Source organism: Natrix helvetica (assembly GCF_964273705.1).
Source record: "Natrix helvetica genome assembly, chromosome: 1".
Taxonomy (NCBI): Eukaryota; Metazoa; Chordata; class Lepidosauria; order Squamata; family Natricidae; genus Natrix; species Natrix helvetica.
This window is the reverse complement of record NC_138548.1, coordinates 354,458,663-354,485,516: the sequence shown is the minus strand read 5'-3', so window position 1 is coordinate 354,485,516 and position 26,854 is coordinate 354,458,663. Positions and strand designations below refer to the sequence as shown.

The 26,854-nt window shown below is 48.8% G+C and overlaps 1 protein-coding gene across 1 annotated transcript; it reads left to right on the top strand.

Annotated features, from left to right (window-relative positions):
- On the top strand, nt 1-23,519 carry CYP21A2 (cytochrome P450 family 21 subfamily A member 2; the record flags this gene model as incomplete). Its single annotated transcript, XM_081933154.1, has 12 exons — nt 1-66; nt 513-675; nt 2,315-2,404; nt 4,508-4,692; nt 5,948-6,043; nt 6,130-6,231; nt 9,543-9,629; nt 11,880-12,083; nt 14,314-14,483; nt 15,333-15,436; nt 22,560-22,849; nt 23,171-23,519. The coding sequence occupies 11 exons, from the start codon at nt 1-3 to the stop codon at nt 22,823-22,825; spliced, it is 1,533 nt and encodes a 510-aa protein (XP_081789280.1). The 3' UTR covers nt 22,826-22,849; nt 23,171-23,519.
- Between the last annotated feature and the right edge of the window lie 3,335 nt (nt 23,520-26,854).

Sequence of the window (26,854 nt, the reverse complement as noted above, 5' to 3'; positions counted from 1 at the left end):
ATGGATCTTATCCTTCGGACGTTCCCCAAAACATGTTCTCTTTGGTTGGACCAGAAGATCTTCAAGGTGCCTTCCATCTCTTGTTATTCTTTCTTGTCAGCCAGGTCAAGGGGAAAAGAGAGCTTCTCAAACCATAAATCTATCCTGTCTCAAGGATGGGGATGTGGATGGCCTCCATGTTGACAGTTATATGAGGTCAGGGGAAGGAGAGGAAAAAAAACCTCCGCAATTTTCCTGGCAGAGATATGATGTGGCCCTGCCCTGCGGTTGGGGAGAGATAGATTAAGGAAGGAGGGTGGGTGGCTTTGAGGAGAGGCAGTCTCTCCTCCTCCTCCTCCTCCTCCTCCTCCTCCTCCTCCTCCTCCTCCTCCTCCTCCTCCTCCTCCTCCTCCTCCTCCAATAGGCTTGCCCTTAAATGCAAGGAGCCTCACCTGGCTGATTTAACAATGCTGTGGCCTGCGCTTTGGGTATTGGTCTTCCTGGCTGTGCCCCTCCTGTGGTGGTGGTTTCAGGGGTGGCTGAGATGGAGGAAGCAACTGTGGGAGCTCCCGGGGCCTTCACCTTGGCCCTTAGTGGGGAATCTCCACCACTTGCTGCATGCCGACCTGCCAGTCCATTTCCTCCAGTTAGCCCAGCATTACGGACCCATCTACCGCCTCCAATGTGGGAAGAAAGGTAGTTCTTGAGTGTGTTCAGACGGGAGGGGGCAGGGGGGAAAGAATTGTGATTTGGGGGGATGCTAGGGGTAAGTGGGGAAGCACTGGGGGGAAATTAATTTAAAACCTATGTATTTGTGGAGTTTTTAGCCTTCTAAAAAATAGTGGCATTGTGTTCCTGACACTGTTTCCTTTTGTTTCGTTTTTGTTGCTGCTTGGGCTTTTGTGTTTGTTTTGTAACCTTCCCCCCCCAAAAGCCCCTGCAATTTCCCCCCCCCCCTTAGTTTTCTACTTAGATTTTTTAAGTCTTTGAAGTCCACCATTTTACAAATTAGAAAACAGGACGATTTCCAGATATTTCCCCCCTTGCTAGAATCAGATTAGAGCTGGAAGAGACCTTGGAGGTCTTCTAGGCCCAACCCCGTGCTCAAGCAGGAAACTCTATATACCATGTCAGACAAGCGACTGGCCAATATTTTCTTAAAAACCTCCAGGGATGGAGCACACGTTCTTTAAATAAGAATTTTCCAGAGTGGTGAACCTTCTGTCTCCTTTTTCATTTGTATTTATTTATTTATTAAATTTAGGTGCCACCTGTCTCGCTACCCAGTGCGAGTCTGGGCGGCGCATAGCGTAATAAAAATAGAAATATAAAAAGAATTATAAATACTTTTACTCTGGATGAAGAACGGGATGAACTTGGAGCTCTCACCAGAATCATTTGTCAGCTTTAGAAGTTATCTTTAGAGTTTAGAAGATAGAAGTTAAAAGATAAAAGTTACCATTGGAAGAGAGGGAAAGAGGGAAACATGGGTGACAAATTTTGGGGTGTATGAAAGCAAGCTTGGGGGTTAATTGTGAGGAAGCAGATTTCACCTAAACATGGAGAGAAATGTCCTAAAAACCTAAGAATGACTGACTAGTTAGTTCCTTTATTGGAGCTATTTGGTGTTCTGAGCTGGCCTATTGTACTGTACAACAACTCTTATCTCAATGGGAGCAGGAAGTCCTCTTTGATGCTGTGTTTTCAGTAGCTAGCAGTACTTTGGATTAAAATTGCTAGTTCTTTAAAGTAAAGAAGCAAATTCTCCATGAGCAATGTGGATTCTGGTGAGAACCAGTTCTGTATATGGATTTGAACTTTAATAACTTGCAAATTCATTTTCCTTCCTTCCTTCCCTCCCCCCTCCCTCCCTCCTTCCTTCCTCCCTGCCCTCCCCTCTTTCTTGCTTTCTTTCCCTTCCTTCCTTTCCTCCCTCCCTCCCTCCCTCTCCTCTCTTCTCTTCTCTTCTCTTCTTTTCTTTTCTTTCTTCTGTTGTTAACTGGCTTCCCCGTTGACTTTGTCAGAAGGTTGCAAAAAGTGATCACATGACCCCAGGACACTGCAGCTATCATAAATGCATGCCAATTACCATGCCTCTGAATTTTAATCATGTGACCACGGGGATGCTGCAATGGTTGTGTGAAAAATAGTCACAACTCACTCTTTTCAGTGCTGTTGTAACTGAGCGAATGGTTATAAGTGGAGGGATTCCTGCACTAATGGAAAAAGTCTGTTCTAAGGCTGAGCTAATCGATGTTTGGGAGTTTTGGGGGCTACCTTTGAAAATATATTGTTTTTAAAGTTGCTCTTCTTTTTCTGTCTTTCCCTTGCTCAGTTGTGGTTGTGCTGAACAGCTCCGAATTAATTCGGGAGGCTTTGATGCGAAAATGGTCTGATTTCGCTGGACGACCTCATAACTTTCTGGGTAATAATTTTCTGGATCGTTGATAATTCTGGCAATGAACTGAGATCAAATCATAGCTTGAGAGCCATTTTGTTAGCTACCTCCAGTGAGAGGAAGGATTACACATTGCACAGACATAGGATTTGCTTGATTGTGGAACAAAACCCTATACTTCGCAGGGTTCATCCAAGCCACAAACCTACATACATGCAAGTCACCACGGCTGGATTCACACCACATAGGAAGCCCTCGACTTACAACAGTATGAGGTCCGAATTATGATTGTAAGTCATGGCAGTCATTAAGTGGGTCATTGTTTGCAGGAGTTTTTAAGTGAACTCTTTTTTTTTCCAATAGGTGTTTTTTTGGCTTGAAACTGGAAGTAAACACCAGAAGCTGGCAAAAAATGTCAAAAATCGTGGTCACACAACTGTGGGATGTTGCAAAAAAGTCATCAGTTTGGTTTAGTAGCTAAGGCACACGGCTAGAAATCAGGGGATGATGAGCTCAAGTCAAGTCATGCCTTAGTCATAAAAGACAACTGGGTTTTACCTGGACCAGGCACTCTCTCTCTCTCAATACAACCCACCTCGCAGGGTTCCCATTGTGGGAAAAATAGGAGAAGGAAGGTGCATTGGATACATTAGCCCAGGGGTGTCAAACTGGTGGCCCATGGGCTGGATGCGTCACGCTCAGTGACGTGCAGTCAGATGAGGCAAGTGAGGCACAGCCTAACCTCTCATCATCAGGGCAGCGAGTCATTCGATGGGAAACTTGCCTTTTGGGAGGAATGACCCAGCTTGGCTCCCGCTTTCGATCTGCCGCCCAACGACCGAACGGAGAAGCGAAGAGGCAGGAGAGACAAAGCAGGAGGCAAGCCGAGTCATTCCTTCCAAGAGGCAAGTTTCCTATCGAATGACTCGCTGCCCTAGACTCGAGGGGGGGGGGGGAGAGGCTTCCTCCGCTCCCCATCCGCGCTGTCCTCGCCCGACAAGCGCGCCCCGGATTCCGCGCAGCTCTGGCAGGCGGTGCTGTGGCCGAATCCCAGGGCGGAGGGCGGCAGGTCGCAACTGAGCATGCCTGACTGTGGAATTCTGGGAGTTGAAGTCCACAAGTCTAAAAAAATTGCTGCCTCACTAGCTATAAACCTCACCGCATGTCACTGGTCATGCTCATGCCGCACCCACCCCAACTCTGCAAAGGGAAAACAGTCGTGATCCGTCACATGACGGCAACATGACGCCGCGGGTTTGACACCTCTGCCTTAGCCACTTGAGTTATTTGTGAAAAATAATAAAGGTGGGATATAAATAAATGATAATAAGTAAATGGAGCCAGTTTCCAAGTGCCCAAAATGTGATCACATGACCGGGGGGTATGTATGTGTGGGTAGCTGTCCAGGACCGAGTCATAAATAAATCTGTTGTAACTGAATGGTCACCAAGAGATTGTTTGTAAAGTGATGAGTACTTGTACAGGTCAGGATCACCCAACTACCCAGCTCCAACCCTGGGGGAGGTTTGAAAGTTTTCTGAAAGGCTGGTGTAGGCTAACAAAGTTGGGACATCTGATCTTGTAAAAAAGAAAAGGTTTTCCTGTCCAGTCATGTCTAACTTTACAGGACGATGCTCTTCTCCATCTCTTAGCCGAGGGAGCCAGCATTATCTGAAGACATTTCTGTGTATAGCATGGCTCTGTATGCCAAAAGCACACAGAGCACTGTTACCTTCCCACTGAAGTGGTGCCTATTTATCTACTCGCATTTGCATGCTTTTGAACTGCTAGGTTGGCAGGAGCTGGAGCAAGTAATGGGAACTCGCCCTGTCATGTAGTGCTTGAGTCTCAAACTGCCAACCTTCAGGTCCACAAGCCCAGCTTCTTAACTACTAGGCCACCACAATTCCCCCACCCCATCCAATCTTGGGGCTGGGGAAACATACTATTTTTACCGCCATCGTTTGAGGATGCCCAATCAATATCAGTAGAGTTTGAGAGCGGGATTTTTTTCCCCAAGCTTTGGGAATCTGTTACCTTCTGAAGCCAGAGCGAAGACTTTTGCCATTTCTCGACATCCTTCTCCTTGAAGGCTATTTCTAACCTCTCCTTCCTACCTCTTTCCTCCAGCCCACTTGATTTCCAAGGGTGGCAAAGATCTCTCGCTGGGGAACTACACGCCGACGTGGCGTTTGCAACGCAAACTCGCCCACGTGGCCTTCCAGCGTTGCCTGCGAGGAAACATGGAGAATATCGTGCAGGACCAGGCTCAACACCTCTCCAAGGTGACCTTGAAAAGAAAAGAGGAAGTCCACGTATCTAAAAGCTGAGGCTGAAGATGCTGGTGTAGAATCTACTTTTAAATTTTTTTAAAAAAATGGGGAAAGGGTGTAAAAAGTCCATTCGTTCTTATTTTTTTTGCATGTAATGTACCTACAGTGATCTTACATCCTTAATTATGCAGTTAGTCCTCGCTTAACAATCAATTGTTTTGAAACAGGGGTGTCAAACTCAAAGCCCGTGGGCCGGATCCGGCCAGTGGGTGCTTAAATCTGGCCCCTGGGGCCGCCCTGGAAATTGTGAAGGACTGGCCCGCAGTGCCTCTGCCAGGAAAAACAGAGCTCAGGAGAACCGTGGGCAGACCGGGCTTTGCGGACTAGCAGGCAGGGGTGGGTTCCTGCCAGTTCTAAGCTCTTCTATAGAAGAGGTTCCACAAATCTATAGTGCCATTTAGAACCGGTTCCAGCTCCCTCCCCCCGTCCGTCCGCGCATCATCAAGATGGAGAGCGAGAGGAGGAATTCTGGGAGTTGAAGTCCACAAGTCTTAAAGCTGTCAAGTTTGAACATCCCTGGGTTTTTTTTCCCTAAAGGGTTAGGGTGCAAGGGTCTTGTAACTTGACAGCTTTAAGACTTGCATGCTTCAATGCCAGAGTTCCTGAGCCAGCATGACGGGAGGAGGAATTCTGGGAGTTGAAGTCCACAAGTTTTAAAGCTGTCAAGTTTGAACACCCCTGGGGTTTTTTCCCTAAAAGTTTAGGGGTGCAAGGGTCTTGTAACTTGACAGTTTTAAGACTTGGGTGCTTCAAATGCCAGAGTTTCTGAGCCAACATTTTGGTTGCTAAGCAAGAGCATTGTTAAGTAACACATTTTACAAGTTGGCAACGCCCACCCAGACACATGACTGCCAAGCCACTCCCACCCGGTCACATGGCTGGCAAGCCACCCCCACAATGCGGGCCACACCTACAGAAGAGGTTCTAAATTTTTTTGAAACCCACCACTGCTAGCAGGGGTGGGTGGTGAAGTGTGGAGAATGAGATGGCTCCTTGCAAGTGGACAGTAAGCACCCACAACTTCATTTGCATGAGCTGCACGCACAAGCGCCTGCCACTTGCTTAAATGGAGCGCAAGTGTGCACACTTGTCCGCTGCTCACGCATGTGACTGTGCATGTTAGCTGGCTATTTCCGCAGCCCGGTTACAAACCCCTCACTGCCCACTAGTATGCCACGGCCTACTGGTTGTGGACCCCTGATCTGAGACCTATTTCTCTCTTGTAACTCTTCAACAGGTTTTCCACAGTTACGATGGACAACCTATGGATGTGGCACACGCCATTTCTCTGCATGCTTGTGCAGTCATCTCCACCTTGATATTTGGGGCAGCGGTGAGTCTTACGACCTGCTGTGTAATTGCTCTGCTTTCCCCTGGATTGTCTTCTCCAAGCTACCGCTGCCTTTTCCTCCATCGTAGGACATTTCCACCATCGAAGAAATGCATAACTGCATGATTGAGCTGGTTGAAAATTGGAGCTCTGCTTCCGTCCAGATACTTGATTTTCTTCCCATCTTCAGGGTGAGACCTGGTTAGAGGGCTTTTTTGGGGGGTGCCTTCAGGTCGGACTTGAAGATCTAAAACTGACATCTTAGAGAGGCATTTCCTGGGAAAGAGTCAAAAAAAGTGATTGAAATACAAAGAGGAACAGGTCACCATTCTCAAACAGATCCCCCAAAAAATAAGAGAGAGAAGGAGGAAGTATTCCTCCTTATCAAAAAAATTATACACCATGGGGGTCTGGTTTAAGTGGCTGTTACCAGAGGGGATGATGGTCTTCCGGGAGGGAAATAGGATCAGAATTAATACAATTCAAGAGGCGGAAGCCTTTATTAAAAAGAATCTTTCCCCCCCCAGAGGAGGAATTTAGTGGGAGTAGGGAAAAGGACAGCAAGACGCAAGATAAGGAGGGGGGGCGTTGAGGCCCCTCCGGGGGGCAGGGAAGAAGAAGCAATATCGAAAAGGCTTAGATCACAAAAATGAATGTATTTGGAATAATTGTAATTGTTGATACTACAAAAAGTAACAGAGAAAAAATAGTAGAGCACATGTTTGATAATATTGGTTAAATTTGTTCTGATGCTTTCTTTTATATTTCATTTTTAAGATTGTTAAATCTGTGAGTTTCTTGGGGGGGATTCTCGCCACCAGTATGGAAGCTGCAAAAATTTTTCTGTACACCCTTTTACCCTTCCCTATATATTTTAAAATCAATAAAAATTTTGCAATAAAAAAAAAGTCATCCACATATAAAAAAAGGATGGGTTGCAATCATGAAGTCACAACCACTATATACTTTAGCGACCTTCCCATGGATGATGTGACTGAGACAGATAAAAAGATTACCTTTTTTTTTTACATATTTGCAAGTAATAATCTTGGCGTAAACGAGCTTAGTACAGTATTTTTCAACTTTAGCCACTTTAAGATGGCTGGGGAAAGCTGAGAGTTGAAGTCTAAACAATTTGAAGTGGCCAAGGTTGAGAAAGAGAGGATTAATATGTTAGGCTGGCCTTGGACAGATTTGCATGCAGCCCTATAGGTCGAGGATAGTCAACAAATGGTAGATTGCTGATGTTGTTCAAGGTTTTGCCCCCTTAATTTTCTGACACGCTATCAGGACAGATATCCACTCAGAATGTTTTCGTCTCTGCCTCTGTCTAAATGAATGCATGCTAGCACAGATGAATAGGGCTTTTCTTCAAGGGGGTTTAGATAAATATTCCACTTTTTGATACCATAGGCTTCTGTTATCTTTAGCAAACATGGGCCGGCAGAAAGTTTCATAAGTTTCCATCACATATGAAAGAAACAGACTGGGAAGGATATCTTATTAGATTGTACTTCTGATGTTAATATATTGTGTGGCTTGCTAGAATGTCGTAGATTGTTCATGCACATTCCAATGGCTGAAGGGCAATGAGCGACCATTGAATGTTGGAAAACAGTCCAGTTCTCTGCACACAGAAAATTTGGGGAAGAAGAGTCTTCTTCTTCTTCTTCTTCTTCTTCTTCTTCTTCTTCTTCTTCTTCTTCTTCTTCTTCTTCTTCTTCTTCTTCTTCTCCTTCTCCTTCTCCTTCTCCTTCTCCTTCTCCTTCTTCTTCTCCTTCCCCTTCTCCTTCTTCTTCCTCTTCCTCCTCCTCCTCTTCTTCCCCTTCTCCTCCTCCGTCCTCCCCGTCCTCTGCTCTCCTCCTCTCCCCCATTCCTCCCCTCCCCCCTCCTCTTCTCTCCTTTCCCCTCCTCCTTCCTCTCCCCCCTTCCTCCCCCCTTCCCCTCCCCCTTCCTCCCCCCTTCCCCTCCCCTGCTCTCCTCCCCTTCTTCCCCTCCCCTCCGCTCACCCATTGCTTTCCTCCATTCACCTCCCCTTCCCTCTCCTCCCTCTCCTCTCCACTCCCCTCCTCTCCTTTCCCCTCCTCCTTCCCCTCCCCCCTCCCTCCCCCCTTCCCCTCCCCTGCTCTCCTCCCCTTCTTCCCCTCCCCTCCGCTCACCCATTGCTTTCCTCCATTCACCTCCCCTTCCCTCTCCTCCCCTCCTCTCCTCTCCCCTCCTCTCCTTTCTCCTCCTCCTTCCTCTCCCCTGCTCTCCTCCCCTTCTTCCCCTCCCCTCCCCTCCGCTCACCCATTGCTTTCCTCCATTCACCTCCCCTTCCCTCTCCTCCCCTCCTCTCCTCTCCCCTCCTCTCCTTTCCCCTCCTCCTTCCTCCCCCCCTTCCTCCCCCCTTCCCCTCCCCTGCTCTCCTCCCCTTCTTCCCCTCCCCTCCGCTCACCCATTGCTTTCCTCCATTCACCTCCCCTTCCCTCCCCTCCCCTCCTCTCCTCTCCCTTCCTCTATTTTCCCCTCCTCCTTCCTCTCCCCCTTCCTCCCCTTCTTCCCTTCCCCTGCTTTCCTCCCCTTCATCCCCTCCACTCCGCTCACCCATTGCTTTCCTCCATTCACCTCCCCTTCCCTCTCCTCCCCTCCTCTCCCCTCCTCTCCTTTCCCCTCCTCCTTCCTCCCCCCTTCCTCCCCCCTTCCCCTCCCCTGCTCTCCTCCCCTTCTTCCCCTCCCCTCCGCTCACCCATTGCTTTCCTCCATTCACCTCCCTTCCCTCTCCTCCCTTCCTCTCCTCTCCTCTCCCTTCCTCCCCTTTCCCCTCCTCCTTCCCCTCCCCCCTCCCTCCCCCCTTCCCCTCCCCTGCTCTCCTCCCCTTCTTCCCCTCCCCTCCGCTCACCCATTGCTTTCCTCCATTCACCTCCCCTTCCCTCTCCTCCCCTCCTCTCCTCTCCCCTCCTCTCCTTTCTCCTCCTCCTTCCTCTCCCCTGCTCTCCTCCCCTTCTTCCCCTCCCCTCCCCTCCGCTCACCCATTGCTTTCCTCCATTCACCTCCCCTTCCCTCTCCTCTCCTCTCCTCTCCTCTCCCCTCCTCTCCTTTCCCCTCCTCCTTCCCCTCCCCCCTCCCTCCCCCCTTCCCCTCCCCTGCTCTCCTCCCCTTCTTCCCCTCCCCTCCGCTCACCCATTGCTTTCCTCCATTCACCTCCCCTTCCCTCTCCTCCCCTCCTCTCCTCTCCCCTCCTCTCCTTTCTCCTCCTCCTTCCTCTCCCCTGCTCTCCTCCCCTTCTTCCCCTCCCCTCCCCTCCGCTCACCCATTGCTTTCCTCCATTCACCTCCCCTTCCCTCTCCTCTCCTCTCCTCTCCTCTCCTCTCCTCTCTCCTCTCCCCCTTTTACTACTTCGGGTGTTGACGGAGATACAATAGTTCTAAAATGCAAAAAGGGAATGGTCAAGGAAGAAATGTGGGAGTCCTGAGTGTGTGTGCTAAAACCAACTTCATTCAGATCCTCTGCTGCGTCGTAGGTCTTCCCCAACCCTACTCTGCGACATCTGCTTTCCTGTGTCAAAAACCGGGATGTCTTGATCCAAAGCCAGATGAAGAAACACCAGGTGAGAATGTGGAGAATGGCTACTACTACATTAGGGCTATACAGGTAATCCTCGACTTACAACCATTCGTTGAGCAATCGTTCAAAGTTGAGGTGGCATTTTAAAAAGTGACTTACCACCTGTCTTCCTCATACTTACGACCACGACAGGGCCCCCACAGCCACGCGACCACGATTCGGGCGCTTCGCAAGGGCCACACATTTACGATGCTTGCAGCATCCTGCAGTCACATGAACACCATTGGCGACCTTTCCGGATGGAAAGCAAAATCAATGGGAAAGCCGGCAGGAAATCGAAAGTTAACGCCTCATTTAACTACAGTGGCAATTAGCTTAACAGCTGTGGCAGAAAAGGTTGTACAAGGTTACAAGGTTTCAAGGTTTGCCTCCACTTGAGGGCACTTGAGGCATTTTGTAACATAAGAAAGTAAAACAGAATTTAATTTACTTCCAATGAAATCCAGATGGGATTCGTAACTGGCTGACCAGCCGCACTCAATGTGTAGTCCTCAATGGAACTGCATCTACATGGAGGGAAGTATGCAGTGGAGTACCCCAAGGCTCTGTTTTGGGCCCAGTACTCTTCAACATCTTCATCAATGATTTAGATGAGGGAATAAATGGGGAACTCATCAAATTTGCAGATGACACCAAGCTGGCAGGAATAGCCAACACTCCAGAAGATAGGCTTAAGATACAGAAGGATCTTGACAAACTTGAACATTGGGCACTATCTAATAAAATGAAATTCAATGGTGAAAAGAGTAAGGTTCTACATTTAGGCAACAAAAACGGAATGCACAGGTACAGTATAGGTGGTACCTTGCTCAACAGTAGTAACTGTGAAAGGGATCTTGGAGTCCTAGTGGACAACCATTTAAATATGAGCCAGCAGTGTGCAGCAGCTGCCAAAAAAAAAAACCCAACACAGTTCTAGGCTGCATCAACAGAGGGATAGAATCAAGATCACGTGAAGTGTTAATACCACTTTATAATGCCTTGGTAAGGTCACACTTGGAATACTGCATTCAGTTTTGGTTGCCATGATGTAGAAAAGATGTGGAGACTCTAGAAAGAGTGCAGAGAAGAGCAACAAAGATGATTAGGGGACTGGAGACTAAAACATATGAAGAACGGTTGCAGGAACTGGGTATGTTTAGCTTAAGAGAAAGAAGGACTGGGGGAGACATGAGAGCAGTGTTCCAATATCTCAGGGGTTGCCACAAAGAAGAGGGAGTCAAACTATTCTCCAAGGCACCTGAGGGTAGAAGAAGAAGCAATGGGTGGAAACTAATCAAGGAGAGAAGCAACTTAGAACTGAGAAGAAACTTCCTGACAGTTAGAACAATTAATCAGTGGAACAGCTTGCCTCCAGAAGTTGTGAATGCCCCAACATTGGAAGTCTTTAAGAAGATGTTGGATAGCCATTTGTCTGAAACGGTATAGGGTTTCCTGCCTAGGCAGGGGGTTGGACTAGAACACCTCCAATGTCCCTTCCAACTCTGCTATTGTATTGTATTAAAAAAATCCTTGAAAGACAGTCTGCAAAGGAACTAACAGTCTGGAAAAGAAATAAAAATAAATTCTCTTCACTAGTACAAAACAGAAATTATTGAAAAGTTCGATGAATGAGTCTGTCTCATCCTTCCCAAAAATATGATTAGTGTGTTTCCCTTGTAAGCAGACTGTAGTCCTGTCCATTTCTTCTAATCACAAGACAGTCTGTTGATTGTTTACTGAACAAATTGTTCCCTGACGGGATGAATAGATGGATGAAATCAGCTTGTCTTGTGTCAGGCCTGCAGTCACTTTTGGATCTTTGGCCTGCCATGCTTTCTGTTATTCTACTATGCCGTTTCTATGGTGGGAAAATGGGAGGGGTGGTGGTATGGAGTTAAATGCTATGTAGCCAAAACAAAATTCCTTTCTAGAAAGCCAAGGTCATCCTTTGTCTCTGCACCGCTGCACCTGAATGGAACTGGGTGGGTGAAACTGCCAGCATGGCAGTGGGAGATTGGACCATGTGATGGAATTGTGGGTGTGGGGGCAGTATCTTAAACTGGATGGGGAAAACCGGGAAGCTTTCAGATTCGGGTTTTCCCAGAGGTGCCAACATGACTCTCTTAATAAATTGAAACTTTGAGCAATACTTTGCCTTGGACTCTGATTTAATTTTGGATGCTATTTGGAACCCTGACATCTTGATTGATTGATTGATTGATTGATTGATTGCACACCTTCTCTTTCTTAGGAGTCACGTAGCCCTTCAGAGATCCAGGATATGCTGGATGACATGCTGCAGCTTCTGCATGACTATGGCACTGAAAAATGGGGGGAGACTGGCCTCTTGTTGGATCACATCCATATGGCCATTGTTGATCTGCTTATTGGAGGCACGGAGACCACAGCAACCCTGCTCACTTGGGCTATTGCCTTCCTGGTGCATCGTCCTGAGGTAAGATGAGCAGTTTGCTGGTGCCAAGCTTGCAAGGGCCACAGGCAGCACTCCCAAAGCATTTTCACTGGCAGAGGATTGCAGGAGGCTGTCACAGCTGAAAATGGAGCTCAGGAGCCCATTTTTGCTGGCAGAGGATTGCAGGAGGCTGTCACAGCTGAAAATGGAGCTCAGGAGCCCATTTTCTCTGGCAGAGGATTGCAGGAGGCTGTCACAGCTGAACATGGAGCTCAGGAGCCCATTTTCTCTGGCAGAGGATTGCAGGAGGCTGTCACAGCTGAACATGGAGCTCAGGAGCCCATTTTCTCTGGCAGAGGATTGCAGGAGGCTGTCACAGCTGAAAATGGAGCTCAGGAGCCCATTTTCGCTGGCAGAGGATTGCAGGAGGCTGTCACAGCTGAACATGGAGCTCAGGAGCCCATTTTTGCTGGCAGAGGATTGCAGGAGGCTGTCACAGCTGAAAATGGAGCTCAGGAGCCCATTTTCTCTGGCAGAGGATTGCAGGAGGCTGTCACAGCTGAACATGGAGCTCAGGAGCCCATTTTCGCTGGCAGAGGATTGCAGGAGGCTGTCACAGCTGAAAATGGAGCTCAGGAGCCCATTTTCTCTGGCAGAGGATTGCAGGAGGCTGTCACAGCTGAAAATGGAGCTCAGGAGCCCATTTTTGCTGGCAGAGGATTGCAGGAGGCTGTCACAGCTGAAAATGGAGTTCAGGAGCCCATTTTCTCTGACAGAGAGCTCGGGCCCCCACAGGCGCCCCCGACATGAGTGCCGTTGAGCTGGTCACACCCACCAAGGTCAAACACAAATGAAATCGAGTTTGACATCCTTGCCCTAGGCAGTATTTCTTTGACCTGTGTCTCTCAAGGTCTTTCTCACATACCATTAGAGATAGTCCTTGACTTACAACCATTCATTCGAGGTTACTGCCCAACGGCACCGGAAAAAGAAAGTGATTTATGACTGTTTTTCATCCTTAGGACTGTTGAAGCATTCCCGTGATCAAAATTCAGACGCTTGGCAACTGGCATGTATTAACAACAGTTGCTGTGTCTCGCGGCCTTCTCACAAGCAAAGTCAAGGGGGAAGCCAGATTCCCTTGCAAACCATGTTACTAACTTAACAACTGCAGGGACTCCCTTGCAAACTATGGCAAGAAAGGTTGTAAAATGGGGCAACGTTCTCCTAACAACTGTCTCACTTCAGAACAGACATTTCGGGCTCAACTGGTGGGGGGGGGGGAGTCATAAGTCAAGGACTGCCTGTATCTCACTCTTCATAAATGGAGGGCTTCCTGCAAATGTCAACCTCTCCAAAGCTTTATTACAACTTCTTGCTTGCCAAAATAAATTTTGGGCTCAATTGTGGTCGTAAGTCAAGAACTACCTATCAGCAGTCTCAGCCCTCTTCTATTTTGGCCTTGGTGCCACTGCTGCTGGGGGTGAGGGAGAATTTAAATTCCTGCTCCACAAAGCCCCATCTGTTCTCAGTCAGTCTGTTCTCAGCATATTCACCCCCAACAATCCTCATTTCACCGATCTCGGAAGGATGGAAGGCTGAGTCGGCCATGAGCCAGTCAGGATCGAACTGCCAGGCTGAGGCCAGAGTTTGCCTGCAATACTGAACTTTAACCACTGGGTGATCAGATGGTGAAGGTCAAGTGGGGAGGCAGCGGTGGGGAGCACAGAGTGGCAAGGAGGTAGGCGATGGAGGGCAGGTGGTCAAAGGGATAGGATTGGGTGAGGAGGTAAGCCAGCTTTTTTTAGGGGGGGGGCGCGCGATGAAGCATACATTGCTGTTGTAAATGTGGGTGAGCTGCCAAGCACCTGAACTTTGATCATATGACTTGGGGGGTGTTGTTGTTGTTGCTGCAAAGATTGTAACCTCAACACAGTCATAAATTATGTTGCTGAACAAATGGTCATTTATCCAGGGCAACCTGTAGTGCAGGGGGAGTCAACCTTTTTGTACCTGCCGCCCACTTTGGTATCTCTGTTAGTAGCAAAATTTTCTAACCGCCCACCGGTTCCACAGTAATGGTGATTTATAAAGTAGGGAACTTTACTTTATAACATTTATAAAGCAGAGTTACAGCAAAACCCCTACCGCCCACCATGAATGCTGGAACGCCCACTAGTGAGCGTTAGGGACCAGGTTGACTACCACGGCTGTAGTGTCTTCTTTCTTCTCACCATGTTTGTTTTTCTTCCTTCTTTCTCTGCCACTCCAGATTCAGGAGCAGATCCACCAAGAATTAACCACCGTCATCGGATTTCACCGTGATCCGACCTACAGCGATCAGGACCAGCTGCCTTACCTCCAAGCCACCATCTGGGAGACTTTGCGCCTGCGTCCATCAGCACCCCTGGCTCTGCCCCACATGACCATCCGTAACACTAGGTAACAGGTTTTAAAAGACTTTCCTCCCATCTAAATTTTTCCTTGAGGGAAGGGTATCCAGGTTGCCCCCGCATCTCCTCCTGCATTCTACCAGGTGCTCTTTCTACCAGGGTCCCTGCCTTCTGAACACCCGTGACCCTCCTTGGCACCAAACAGTTAAAGGCATCAAGCTTGTGGCATCAAGTTCTCTTTTAAAAAACTTATAAACCTCGAATGCCTTTAGCCAGAATGTGCGGAAAGTGAAAAAAATATGGGCCAAGCGCAGCTCAGAGGCTTCCCGATGTGCACATGCGCAGAGCTGCCAGGAGAAGGGAACAGCTAAGGAACAAGGGCCGACTCGGGAGTAAAGGCACAGGTGGCTGGTGAATGACCCCTCCTATAGGGAATAAAGAGGAGCGAAAGGGGAAGGGAGTTTGCAGGAGGCAATTAGTTCAATTTCATTAGGGTGAAGATCTGTTCCTGACTTCTTGCTAAGTAATTGCTGCTACAGCGTGGCGTTTGGAAGATATCGGCCTGGCAACTCTCCAAGCCTGATAAAGCTCTGTGGTTGTGAAATCTCATGAAAGGCTGTTTGCCAGGAGTTTGCTGGAGAGGAATCCCTTCACCCTGATAAAAGAGATTTTATCGGGACGAGGAGTCTGCTTCATGATCTTGGGAAGCCTAGGTCAGAACACGGGGTTTCTAGCCTGATGCCTTAACTGCTAGACCAAACTGGGTCTGTGATGTTTTCAGATGCCATATGAGACCCATAATCTCAGGGCAAGCCAGAGGGACAAATTACATTGCCGAAGCCTTGTTGATAGAATTGTTGTCTTCTTTTTTCCTCTCCCTCTCATCCCCTCTCCCAAGTCTGTCTGGTTTCTCCATCCCTAAGGGCACAACGGTCATTCCCAACCTCTATGGGGCCCATCACGATGAGAACAAGTGGCACCGTCCTCTGGAGTTTAGGCCAGGTATTCTAATTTGCAAGTTTGTGTCTGTGTGTGTGTGTGTGTGTGTGTGTCTGTGTGTGTGTGTGTGTGTGAGAGAGAGAGAGAGAGAGAGACAGACAGACAGACAGACAGACAGACAGACAGACTGAGTTCCTACATCACGTTAAGCCACCATGAAGTTTGCTTGGCTTTGGCTTAGTGCAGTATCCCTCAACCTTGGCAATTTTAAGACAGATGGACTTTCCCAGAATTCCCCAGCCAGCATGTTGAAGACCACCTGTCTTAAAGTTACCAAGTTTGAGAAACACCAGCTTAGTGTGTTGTGTCAATGCAGCTTATTGTGCACTAATCTGTCAAGTACGTTTCAGAAAACCATAGCTTAGGGCAACTAAAAGAGGTAGCTTGGGGAAAAAATCCGTGTGGATTTTATGATGTTTTAGATGCTCAAATGGTGAGACACAGATCAAAGAAAGAAAAGTTGGGATTTACCCATCATACTAAGCCAGCGATGGCAAACCTTTTTTGGCTCGCGTGCCATAAGTGGGGGGAGCGCAGGGGGGGTCGTGTGCGAGCATGCCGCACCCATAATGCAATGTGCGACACCCCCCCCCAGTGTGCATGCACGCACTACAGGCGCGACCCCCCCATTTTTTCATACTTTTTTTGCCCTCCCCAGGCTCCAGAGGCTTTATGGGGAGGGTGAAAACAGCCTGGGGAGGGTGAAAACAGCCTCCTCCCCCCCCGGAAGCCCTCCGGAGGCTTCAGGGATCTTCAGGAGGCTTCCCTGAAGCCTTCGGAGCACTCAAAATGACCCTCCGAGCAAACCAGAAGTCTCGGTGGGTCGTTTTAAGCGCTCCAAAGGCTTCAGAGACCTCTAAGAGGCTTCCCTGAAGCCTTTGGAGCGCTCAAAACGACCCTTCGAGCAAACCGGAAGTCACTTGGAGGATCGTTTTAAGCGCTCCAAAGACTTCAGGGACCTCCAAGGGGCTTCAGGGACCTCCAAGCAGTCAAAACGACCCTCTGAGCAAACAGGAAGTCCATTCCCAAACTTCCGGTTTGCCCGTAGGGCCAGTTTTTTGCGCTCCGAAGGCTTCAGGGAAGCTCATGAAGCCTCCGGAGGGCCTCCAGGAGGGGGCGGGGAAGGCTCTTTTTGCCCTCCCCAGGCTCCTATAAAACCTCTGGAGCCTGGGGAGGGCGAAAAATGTCTTTAAAAAAGGGTGAACTCACGTGCCCTGACAAATGGCTCCGCATGCCACATGTGGCATGCGTGCCATAGGTTCGCCATCACTGTACTAAGCCATGTACAATTTGTTTTTCAGCTAGCGAGATCAAAAATGGACTGGTGCTGTGGCTCAGTGGTTAAGACAATGGGCTTCTTGACTGTAAAGCTGGCAGCCCACATTCGAAACCCAAGCAGCAACAAGACAGGATGAGCTCCTGTCCTTGTTCCAGCTCCTGCCAAACCTAGCAGTTTGAAAGCATGCAAATGCAAGTAGATAAATAGGCAAATGCAAGTAGATAAACAGGTACCACTTCAGTGAGAACGTAATAGGAATCGGTGACATCATGTTAGCCACATGAAAACAGAAATGTCTTCAGACAGTGCTGGCTCATTGGCCTTGAAACAGAGATGAGCCAACCAGAGGTGATACTCAGCAGGGTCTCCGAAGTGAGGCATGGGAGGAGTCATGAATGGTATTAACACAGCCCTTTTGCCCTGGAGACTGAGGTAAATCTTGAGGCCACACCTCCATACCTCCTTCTGACCTTCCAGATTAACCTTAGTCTCTGGCCCAGAAGGAGTGTTTACCTGACTCTCCCTCACTTCAAAGACTTCTAGGTTTTTCCAATTAGGATTTTTCTTACCTTCGGATTCCTATCTCCTCTCCTCATCTGTGCTCAGTGCTGCTGGCATCAAAGCCTCACCGCTTGCCAGCGCGAGCCCCAGGCGGCCGGACGGCAGCGTAAGAGGGGATAGAAGCTGCTGTGCCATGAGGTCCGAGGGAAGCAGCTGCATGCCCTCCAGGAGACCTCCGCAAGGCACCGGGGACCGAGGAACCGGCAAGGACCTTCCTCCAACGTTCCCGAGCTTCGGAGGAGATCGGGTCGCAGGTTGGCGGCTGCGATCTTAGATCCCCACCATCTTGGAGCACGTGAGTGAGTGCGTGACCGGCGTACCTTCTACCGACGCCGAGAGTGCTCAGAAAACACCGCCGTAGCCAGAAGAGGCTATAAAGGGCTCAGTGGACTCTCCGGTCACTAGCCTGGCTTCATCTTCTGCGGTGGTGACTGGAGACATATCTAACTGTCTCAAGGCAGAGGACACGAAGGCGTAAGTCCTTTCAAGCTATAACCTGGGCTATTAGGGCGGCCGCAACCTCCTCCTTTTTTAGCAGGTCTACAGTGCTATGACTGGAGCAGCTAAGAGACAGGACCCCGGCCACTGAAGTATGACTGTTGCAGGACATCTCCAAGGTGCTGGCAGCCACCCAGTTTTCGGCGGATGCCACACTAGATGCGGTAAAGTATTCCTCGAGAGCTTTATCGTCCTCTGTAGCATCCAGGCGCCTACTGTGGTTGCGCCACTGGCAGGCAGAATCCCATGCAAAGTGGCATCTGGCAGGAGCTGATTACACCGGGGACAAGCTATTAGGTTCTTGGTCCCATCTTCCTAGATATCCCATCCTGGTGGAGGACAAGAATAAGCGTAAGGTCTTCCCGGCCATGACCAGATGGTCAGATCACCGGCAGACTCCTTACCCCAGGAGAGCATCTTACCGCCCGCCTGACTCGGACTTCCAGAATCAGAGGTACCTTGCACCCAGGTTTCCCAGACAGGGGGATAGGCAGTTCCCAAGGGATAGATTCAGAGGCCAGCAGCAGAGCAAGTGGCCCTTTCGAGGAGGGGGCGGCCGTCCTTTCCACAGGTTCAAGTGATCCGGTCATGGATCACCCCATCGGCGGTCGCCTCTCCCTATTTGCAGACGCCTGGGATTGTGTCACGTCGGACGAGTGGGTACTCCAGACGGCTAGGCTCGGACTCCAGCTGGAGTTTCACTCGCAGCCCCCGAATAGATTCTGTACCTTCGCCTCTTCTAGAGGTCTGGCCAAACGGGCCCTTATGACTAAGGCCATTAAGCACCTGCTAGACATCAGGGCTGTAGAATTGGTACCAGAAGGGGAGGGGGGTTCTGGATTTTATTCAAACCTGTTCCTGGTTCCTAAGAGTTCAGGGGGGTGGAGAGCCATCTTGGACCTCAAGCTGCTTAACTCCAGGATGGTCTACTGTAGGTTCAAGATGGCCTCTCTTAAATCCATCCTAGAGAGCATCCGACAGGGTGATTTCCTGGCCTCCATCAACCTTACGGAGGTCTACCTACACATTAGAATCGCCCCTGAACACCATAGGTTCCTCAGGTTTTCCCATGAGGGCACCCACTACCAGTATAGAGCTCTCCCCTTTGGGCTGGCTTCAGCCCCCAGGACCTTTATCAAGGTACTGGCCACGGCCGCGGGTCACCTTTGTTCCTTCCTGGTCTGGCTTCATTGTTACCTTGACGATATCCTCATTTTAGCCAGGTCCCCAGTCAGTGCCAAGCAGGACCTGGGTCTCACCATCGACACCCTAAGGTCTCTGGGGTTCTCGATTAACCTCGAGAAGAGCCACTTAGTCCCATCTACCAGGTTCCAACACCTAGGGGCTATTATAGATTCGGTGACTGGAGAGGTCTCCCTCTCCCGGGAGCGTAGGGACAGCATTGTTCAACTGGTTCAGGAGATCTGTAAGTTACGCTCTGTCCCTATAGTTCTTCTTTCCAGGCTCCTCGGGAAATTCATTTCGTGCATAGGGATCGTGCCTTGGGCTCGACTCCATGCCAGGGAGCTACAGTGGTTCCTACTGTTGCACCAGAGAGCCGTGACGAGCGACGCCAGCTTCAAGGTTCGAGTGTCACCCCAGGTGCTTCTCTCGCTCCGTTGGTGGACGACCCCAGCCCTGGACAAGGGATCACTCTTCAGAGAGCCAGGGAGGAAGGTGCTCACGACAAATGCAAGCCTGTTTGGCTTGGGGGCACACCTGGAATCCCAGATAGCCCAGGGCCGCTGGGCCCCAACAGACCTGCGCAACAACATCAACTGGCTGGAGCTCAGGGCCATCCACCTGGCTCTATGCCACTTCAGGGCTACAGTGACCGACCATCATGTCCTGGTCTTAACGGACAATGCGGCAGCCAAGGCCCACGTGAACAAGCAGGGGGGCACCCACTCCAAGGCCCTACGCAACAAGGCCCTCCGATGGGAACTGGGCAGAGAGGAACCTCCGATCAATCAAGGCGGAACATATCTCCGGGATAGAGAACCAATAGGTGGACTGGCTCATCAGGGAGACAGTCGACAACGGAGAGTGGCAGCTCCATCCCACTGTCTTCCTCCAGATCTGCAAGAGGTTCGGACACCCGGCAGTGGATCTCTTCGCAACACCAGTGAACGCCCAGCTGCCAAGCTTCATATCGAGGTTCCCGTCCAGAGGCGCCATGGACACAGATGCACTTTGTTGCAGATGGCCGCCCAATCTCCTCTACGCCTTTCCTCCCCTTCCCCTCATTCCCAGGGTTCTGAGGAAGTTAGTGTCAGAAGGACCAGAGATGGTTCTAGTGGCCCCCTTCTGGCCACGTTGCCCGTGGCTAGCAGACCTGGTGGATCTGTCCTCAGCTCCCCATTGGAGGATTCTGCAGGGGGAGGTGTCCCTGCACCAGGGGTCTCTGGAGCATCTGGATCCGGAGTGGCTCCATCTGACCGTCTGGCGATTGAACGGGCATAACTAAGAGGGGCCCATTTCTCCACGAAGGTCATTAGGACCATTGAGGCATCCAGAAGGCTTTCTACCACTCGCATCTATAACGTCTCCTGGGTCGCCTTTGCGGACTGGTGCCGGGCAAGGGACATCGACCCAGCTTTGGCATCTGTGCCCCAGGTTCTGGACTTTCTGCAGGAAGGTCTGGAAAAAAGCCTGGCCCCCAGCACTCTTAGGAGACAAGTCTCTGCCCTTTCCATGGTCCTGGGGGGTGGGGTGGACACCCTGCCTTTATCCCAGAACCCAGTCCTAAGATGTTGCCTCAAGGGAGCGGCGAATCTAAAACCCTCCGTGGTCTATTGATTCCCGACCTGGGACTTGCCCATGGTCCTCCAGTCCTTGATGGAGGCACCCTTTGAACCCTTGAAGGAGGTGTCCCTCCAACTCCTGACCCTCAAGGTAGTTTTCCTGGTTGCTATCACCTCAGCCAGGAGAGTATCTGAACTCAACGCTCTCTCCAGCAGAAGGGACCTCTGCGCCTTCCTAGATAACCGGGTCGTCCTCAGACTGGACCCCGCCTTCATGCCCAAGATCAACTCTCCCTTCCACAGGTCACTAGAGATAGTTCTGCCAGACTTCTGTCCGTAGCCTGCCAGAAATAGAGCAGGATCCTGGCACCTACTGGACGTCAGAAGAGCTTTGCACATCTACCTGAAGCGCACGGAGTCCTTCAGGCGCTCAGAGCCCTCTTCGTCTCCTTTCAGCCATCCACCCGGGGAGTCAAGGTCTCCCCGGCCACCATTAGCAGGTGGATCAGATTGGCCACCTCCAAGGCCTACGAGGCACAGGGACTCCAGGTTCCTGAGGGCATCACCGCGCACTCCACCAGAAGTGCTGCCACCTCAGTGGCCTGGGCCACCCAGGCTCCCATCGAGGAGATCTGCAGGGCTGCCGCCTGGTCCTCCCCCTCGCCTTTCATCAGGCACTACTGGCTAGACGCATATGCTTCTGCGGAGGCGGCCTTCGGGAGGAGGGTTCTTCAGGGAGTCATGGACTCTCGAGTGGCTCAGGCCCAGTGATTCCCGCCCAAGGACATCTAGCTTTGGTATGTCCCATTCGTGACTCCTCCCATGCCTCACTTTGGAGACTGTCAGTTGGTCTTACCTGAACTGCATGTCTCGAAGTTGGCGTGGGAGTAGTCACTTCCCACCCATTAGGGCGCCCGCGCTAGGGGCCTGAGTTAGCTCAGCGGTCAGTCAGGGACCAGACAGGAAGGATGTGTGTGTGCTTTCTCTGTCTCTTCCTTTCCAGGTTCTCTGCAACGACCATCGGTTAATCTGGGAGGTCAGAAGGAGGTACGGAGGTGTGGCCTCAAGATTTACCTCAGTCTCCAGGGCAAAAGGGCTGTGTTAATACCATTTGTGACTACTCCCACGCCAACTTCGAGACATGCAGTTCAGGTAAGACCAACTGACATTCTGATCAGTTCTGGAGAACCGGTAGTGGGAATTTTGAGTAGTTCAGAGAACCGGTAAATACCACCTTGGACTGGCCTTGCCTTCTTCTATTCTCTGCCTCCCAAGCCCCAGCTGATCGGGAGGAAATGGTGATTTTTCAGTATCCTTCCCCTGGAGTGAGGTGGGAATGGAGATTTTTCAGTATCTTTCGCCTGCTATGCCCACCAAGCCATGCCCACCAAACCTCACCCACAGAACCGGTAGTAAAAAAAAAATAATTCCACCTTTGGAGCTAACCCTATAGACAGCAACGACTAGCAGAGTAAAATCCACAGGGACTCCTTTACCTTTACCTAGTTAGGTTACAGGAGTAAAGTCTCAAGTTGCTTGAAGCTAGGATTTTATATTGATCTATTGATTTCAGCTAAGCACTTGCGGTGTATGTGTGTTTATGTGTGTATGGATTTTATTTCTGGCTTATTTATTTATTTAGCCCCACCCAAATCTTTAACCCAGTGTTCCCCAACCATGAAAACTTGATGTGGGAAAGGATTTATTTCCATCCTTCCTTCCTTTTATTTATTTATTATTTGTTATTTGTTTGTGATATTTGTTTGTTTGTTTATTTTAGCCTGCCTTTATTATTTTTTAATACATCACTCAAGGTGGTGAACACATTCAATATTCTTTCCTCCTCTAATTTTCCACACAACAATTCCTCTGTAAAGTGGGTTTTGGCTTAGAGAGAGTGACAGGCTTAAAGTTGCCCGGTCGGTTTTCGTACCTAAAAGCCAGATTAGAATTTACAATCTCCTGGTTTCTAGTCAGGGGCCTTCGATACTAGACCCAAACTGGTTGTCCTTGTTAATCTGACCGGTCTCTTTCTTCTGTCCAGAGAGATTCCTGGAGGGTGAAGCCTCTGTCGAGGCCCGGCGGAATCTGGTGCCATTCAGCTGTGGGGCGCGGGTATGCCTGGGGGAAGCCTTAGCCCGCATGGAGTTGTTTCTCTTCCTTGCTTACATCCTGCGAGATTTCCAGCTCTTGCCTGCGTCAGCCGGATGCCTTCCTGACCTCAGGGGATCATTTCGATTCCTTATTCATTGCAAGCCCTTCCTGGTGCGGCTGGTACCCCGGGTGAGGACCCCAAAGCCCGAAAAGTGAAGCCTTTCCCACCCTTCGTGCTGGGTGGGAAATGGAAATCAGAACCACTACTGACCTCCGCTCCTTCCGTAAGAAACTCAAGACCCACCTGTTCCAATTGGCTGGCCTAGCCCATTTATAGTCCCATCTTTATCCTCCTGGCAATTATTTTATTCTGGGGTAGTTTTCTAGGGGTAGTTTTTAATGTATTTCTAATTTTTAATCTTAATTGTTATTGTACAGTTTGTATGCCGCCTCCTCCATCTATATCTATATGTATCTATATTGTGTTTTTAAAAATGACTGTACACCGCCCCGAGTCTCTTTGGAGAGAGGGTGCGGTTTATAAATTAAATAAAAGTAAAGTAAAGTAAAGGAAATCATCCACCTGCTTTTCGTTAGTTTGATCTTGCTAACGCTCATTGTCATATTATGGAAGCCCTGTTTCCCACATTATTATAATGAGTTTACCAGTAACTAAAGTTTAAATCTATGTGCAATCCTTATCCCTATCTACATTCCTCATGGAGAACTTGCTTTGTCACTTCAAAGAACTAGAAACATTAATCAAAGGAACTCCTAGCTCCTGAAACATATGAAGAACGGTTGCAGGAACTGGGTATGTTTAGCTTAAGAGAAAGAAGGACTAGGGGAGACATGATAGCATTGTTCCAATATCTCAGGGGTTGCCACAAAGAAGAGGGAGTCAAACTATTCTCCAAGGCACCTGAGGGTAGAACAAGAAGCAATGGGTGGAAACTAATCAAGGAGAGAAGCAACTTAGAACTGAGGAGAAACTTCTTGACAGTTAGAACGATTAATCAGTTGAACAGAAAATGCCTCCAGAAGTTGTGAATGCCCCAACACTGGAAGTCTTTAAGAAGATGTTGGATAGCCATCTGTCTGAACGGTATAGGGTTTCCTGCCTAGGCAGGGGGTTGGACTAGAAGACCTCCAAGGTCCCTCCCAACTCTGCTATTGTATTGTATTGTATTGTATTGTATTGTATTGTATTGTATTGTAAAACATTACTGAAAGAGTCACCCCTCTGCTACTGCCATCAAGGTCTTTATTCGCCCTCCCTTATTTCGCTTGGCAGTTCTCAACTTTCACCGATGTAGCCAGTCATGCATGGATTTTAGGATAGGTTTAAACTACAGGAGGTCTTCATTTAGCAATGTCTTGATAGGAACATGGTGGCTTAAGTGATTAGGATGCTAGGATGGAGGTTAGCAAGCCTGCGTTCGAGACCCAAGCGCTGCTGTGTGGCAGGCTTGAACTCCCATCATTCGCTCCAGCTCCTCCTGGGGACAAGGAAGGAGTCCTCAACCGGGCATCCCCTGGGCAACGGCTATGCACTGGCTATGCCTTTCAACCCGGAAGCACCTTGGTGCTTCTGACACAAGTGGAAAAAAAGAAAGAAAGAGAGAAAACACTGTCCCAATAGCCTCATTTAATAATCATTTGCAGTTATCATAGTGGTGAAAAAATGATCCATATGACTTCCACCCTGATGACATTCTGGAAGCTATTAAAAATCTGGCTATTGCTGTTTGGTTTGGCTCTGCAACCAAACAAGGCAGACACAGACTTCAGAGGATAATTAGAACTGCAGAAAAAACAATTACTACCAACCTGCCTTCCATTGAGGACCCGTATACTGCACGAGTCAAAAAGAGGGCTGTGAAAATATCTACAGACCCCTCACATCCTGGACATAAATTGTTTCGACTCCTACCCTCAAAACGACGCTATAGAGCACTGCACACCAGAACAATTAGACACGAGGACAGTTTTTTCCCCAAACGCCATCACTCTGCTAAACAACTAATTCCGACAACACTGTCACATTATTTACTTAGACTGTATTACTATTCTTCTCCTCATCCTTCCTAGTAGCTTTCTCTTCCCACATGACTATAGCCATGTTGCTTATATCTTTACAATTTATATTGTTTTATTTGTTTCCTAGTATGATTTGATTGCTTATTAGTAACCTATGACTATCACTAAGTGTTGTATCTTACGATCTTGAGGAAGGTATTTTATTTTTCTTTATGTACACTGAGAGCATTTGCACCAAAGACAAATTCCTTGTGTGCCCAATCACACTTGGCCAATAAATTCTATTCTATTCTATTCTATTCTATTCTATTCTATTCTATTCTATTCTATTCTATTCTATTCTATTCTATTCTATTCTATTCTATTCTATTCTATTCCATTCCATTCCATTCCATTCTACTTTATTGTCCCAAGCTTTGCCACAGTGTGATGTTGAGCTTCTGTTGGGTTATTGTTCTTGCTTGATATGTTTGATTTTGGATTGCTCCTATTTTTTAGGTCACCTCCTGTAGAGTTGTTTGAGAATTAGATGTTCTGTAAATGAAATAAATTAAAAACAATCCAAAGAGAAACATGAGATGCTTCTGAATCAGTGGTGGGTTCTGGATTCTGTTCCAACCGGTACGGTTGGAACGACCCCGGTGTCACCCGCCTGCAACCCACCACTGTTCTGAATATCCAATTGATGCCCGTTTCATACCGTTTAATGCTCACTGCTAATTATGGTACAAAGCCCTGGTGAAGGACAACAGAGTTGAAAGCACTTTGGAGGTCTTCTACTCCAACCCTCTGCACAAGCAGGAGGCACTATACCAGATATTCAGGTCTCTGTAAGTCCTCCTGGCAGACTAGTGGAGATCTGCAGTCCTGAAATGCGTGCTCTCCCAAAATTTGGATCCTGAATCAACTTCTGCTCCATTCCTGTTGCAATTGGGAGGATGGTTTTCCACTGGCTAATGACGGTCAGAAAGGGAAGGGCAGCAAATCCAGAGGTTTAACCAACTGCTTTGCTTAATAAGGTCTCATCAGTGCTGGGTTTCAAAGCTTTTTAGAACCTCTTCTGTAGGTGTGGCCTGCTTTGTGGGAGTGGCTTGCCGGCCATGTGACTGAGTGGGAATGGCTTGGCAGTCATGTGACTGGGTGGGCGTGGCCAACTTGTAAAATATGGTGAAACTCACTTAACAACGCTATTGCTTAGCAACCAAAATGTTGGCTCAGAAACTCTGTCATTTGAAGCATGCAAGTCTTAAAGCTGTCAAGTTACAAGACCCCTAACCCTTTAGAAAAAAAAACCCCAGGGGTGTTCAAACTTGACAGCTTTAAGACTTGTGGATTTCAACTCCCAGAATTCCTCCTCCAGTCATGTTGGCTCAGGAACTCTGGCACTGAAGTCTGCAAGTCTTAAAGTTTTCAAGTTACAAGACCCTTGCACCCCTAACCTTTTAGAAAAAAACCCCCAGGGATGTTCAAACTTGACAGCTTTAAGACTTTAGATAGGACTCTTAGAGGCGGGTGGGGCGATTGGTGAGCCAGCCAATCAGTGAGCGGCGGGAGGGGCAAGCGTGGTGCGGACGGGCGGGGGGAGGGAGCTGGAACCGGTTCTAAACGGATCGGTAGATTTGTAGACCCTCTTCTATAGAAGAGGTTAGAACTGGCAGGAACCCTGGGTCTCATGGTGGTAAACCATCTAGCCAGCCCCACCTAAACAGATATAATACTCAGAAGAGGGATCTTCACTGGGGACAGGCTATCTTATTTTATTTATTTATTTCTTGGATTTCTAAACCGCCCCCTCTCCCAAAAAGGGACTATCTTATGCCAAGATAGTTTCTGCTCAAGGAACAGGGATTTGTGTGTGTGTGTGTGTGTGTGTGTGTGTGTGTGTGTGTGTGTGGACGGGGGAGAGCACATATACCCAGAAGTGAGGAAGGGCTCACAGAAAAGAATAATTAACAATGAGATCAATACAATTGAGTCAGCACAAATTTGCCATGGGCTGATAATAATATTGAGAATCCTCAGAACCAGCTACATTGGAGTCCACACACTTTTGCTATTGATAATAATCAGACAAGACTCCGAAGCAATCAGTTCTGGGATGTTTCGCTAGGTGACATCAAGATCTACCCTTTCCAGAGTAGGTCTCACCAATTCCGATCCAGGTTAGGGGCAATTCCATTTCACACACACACACGCCCTCAATGA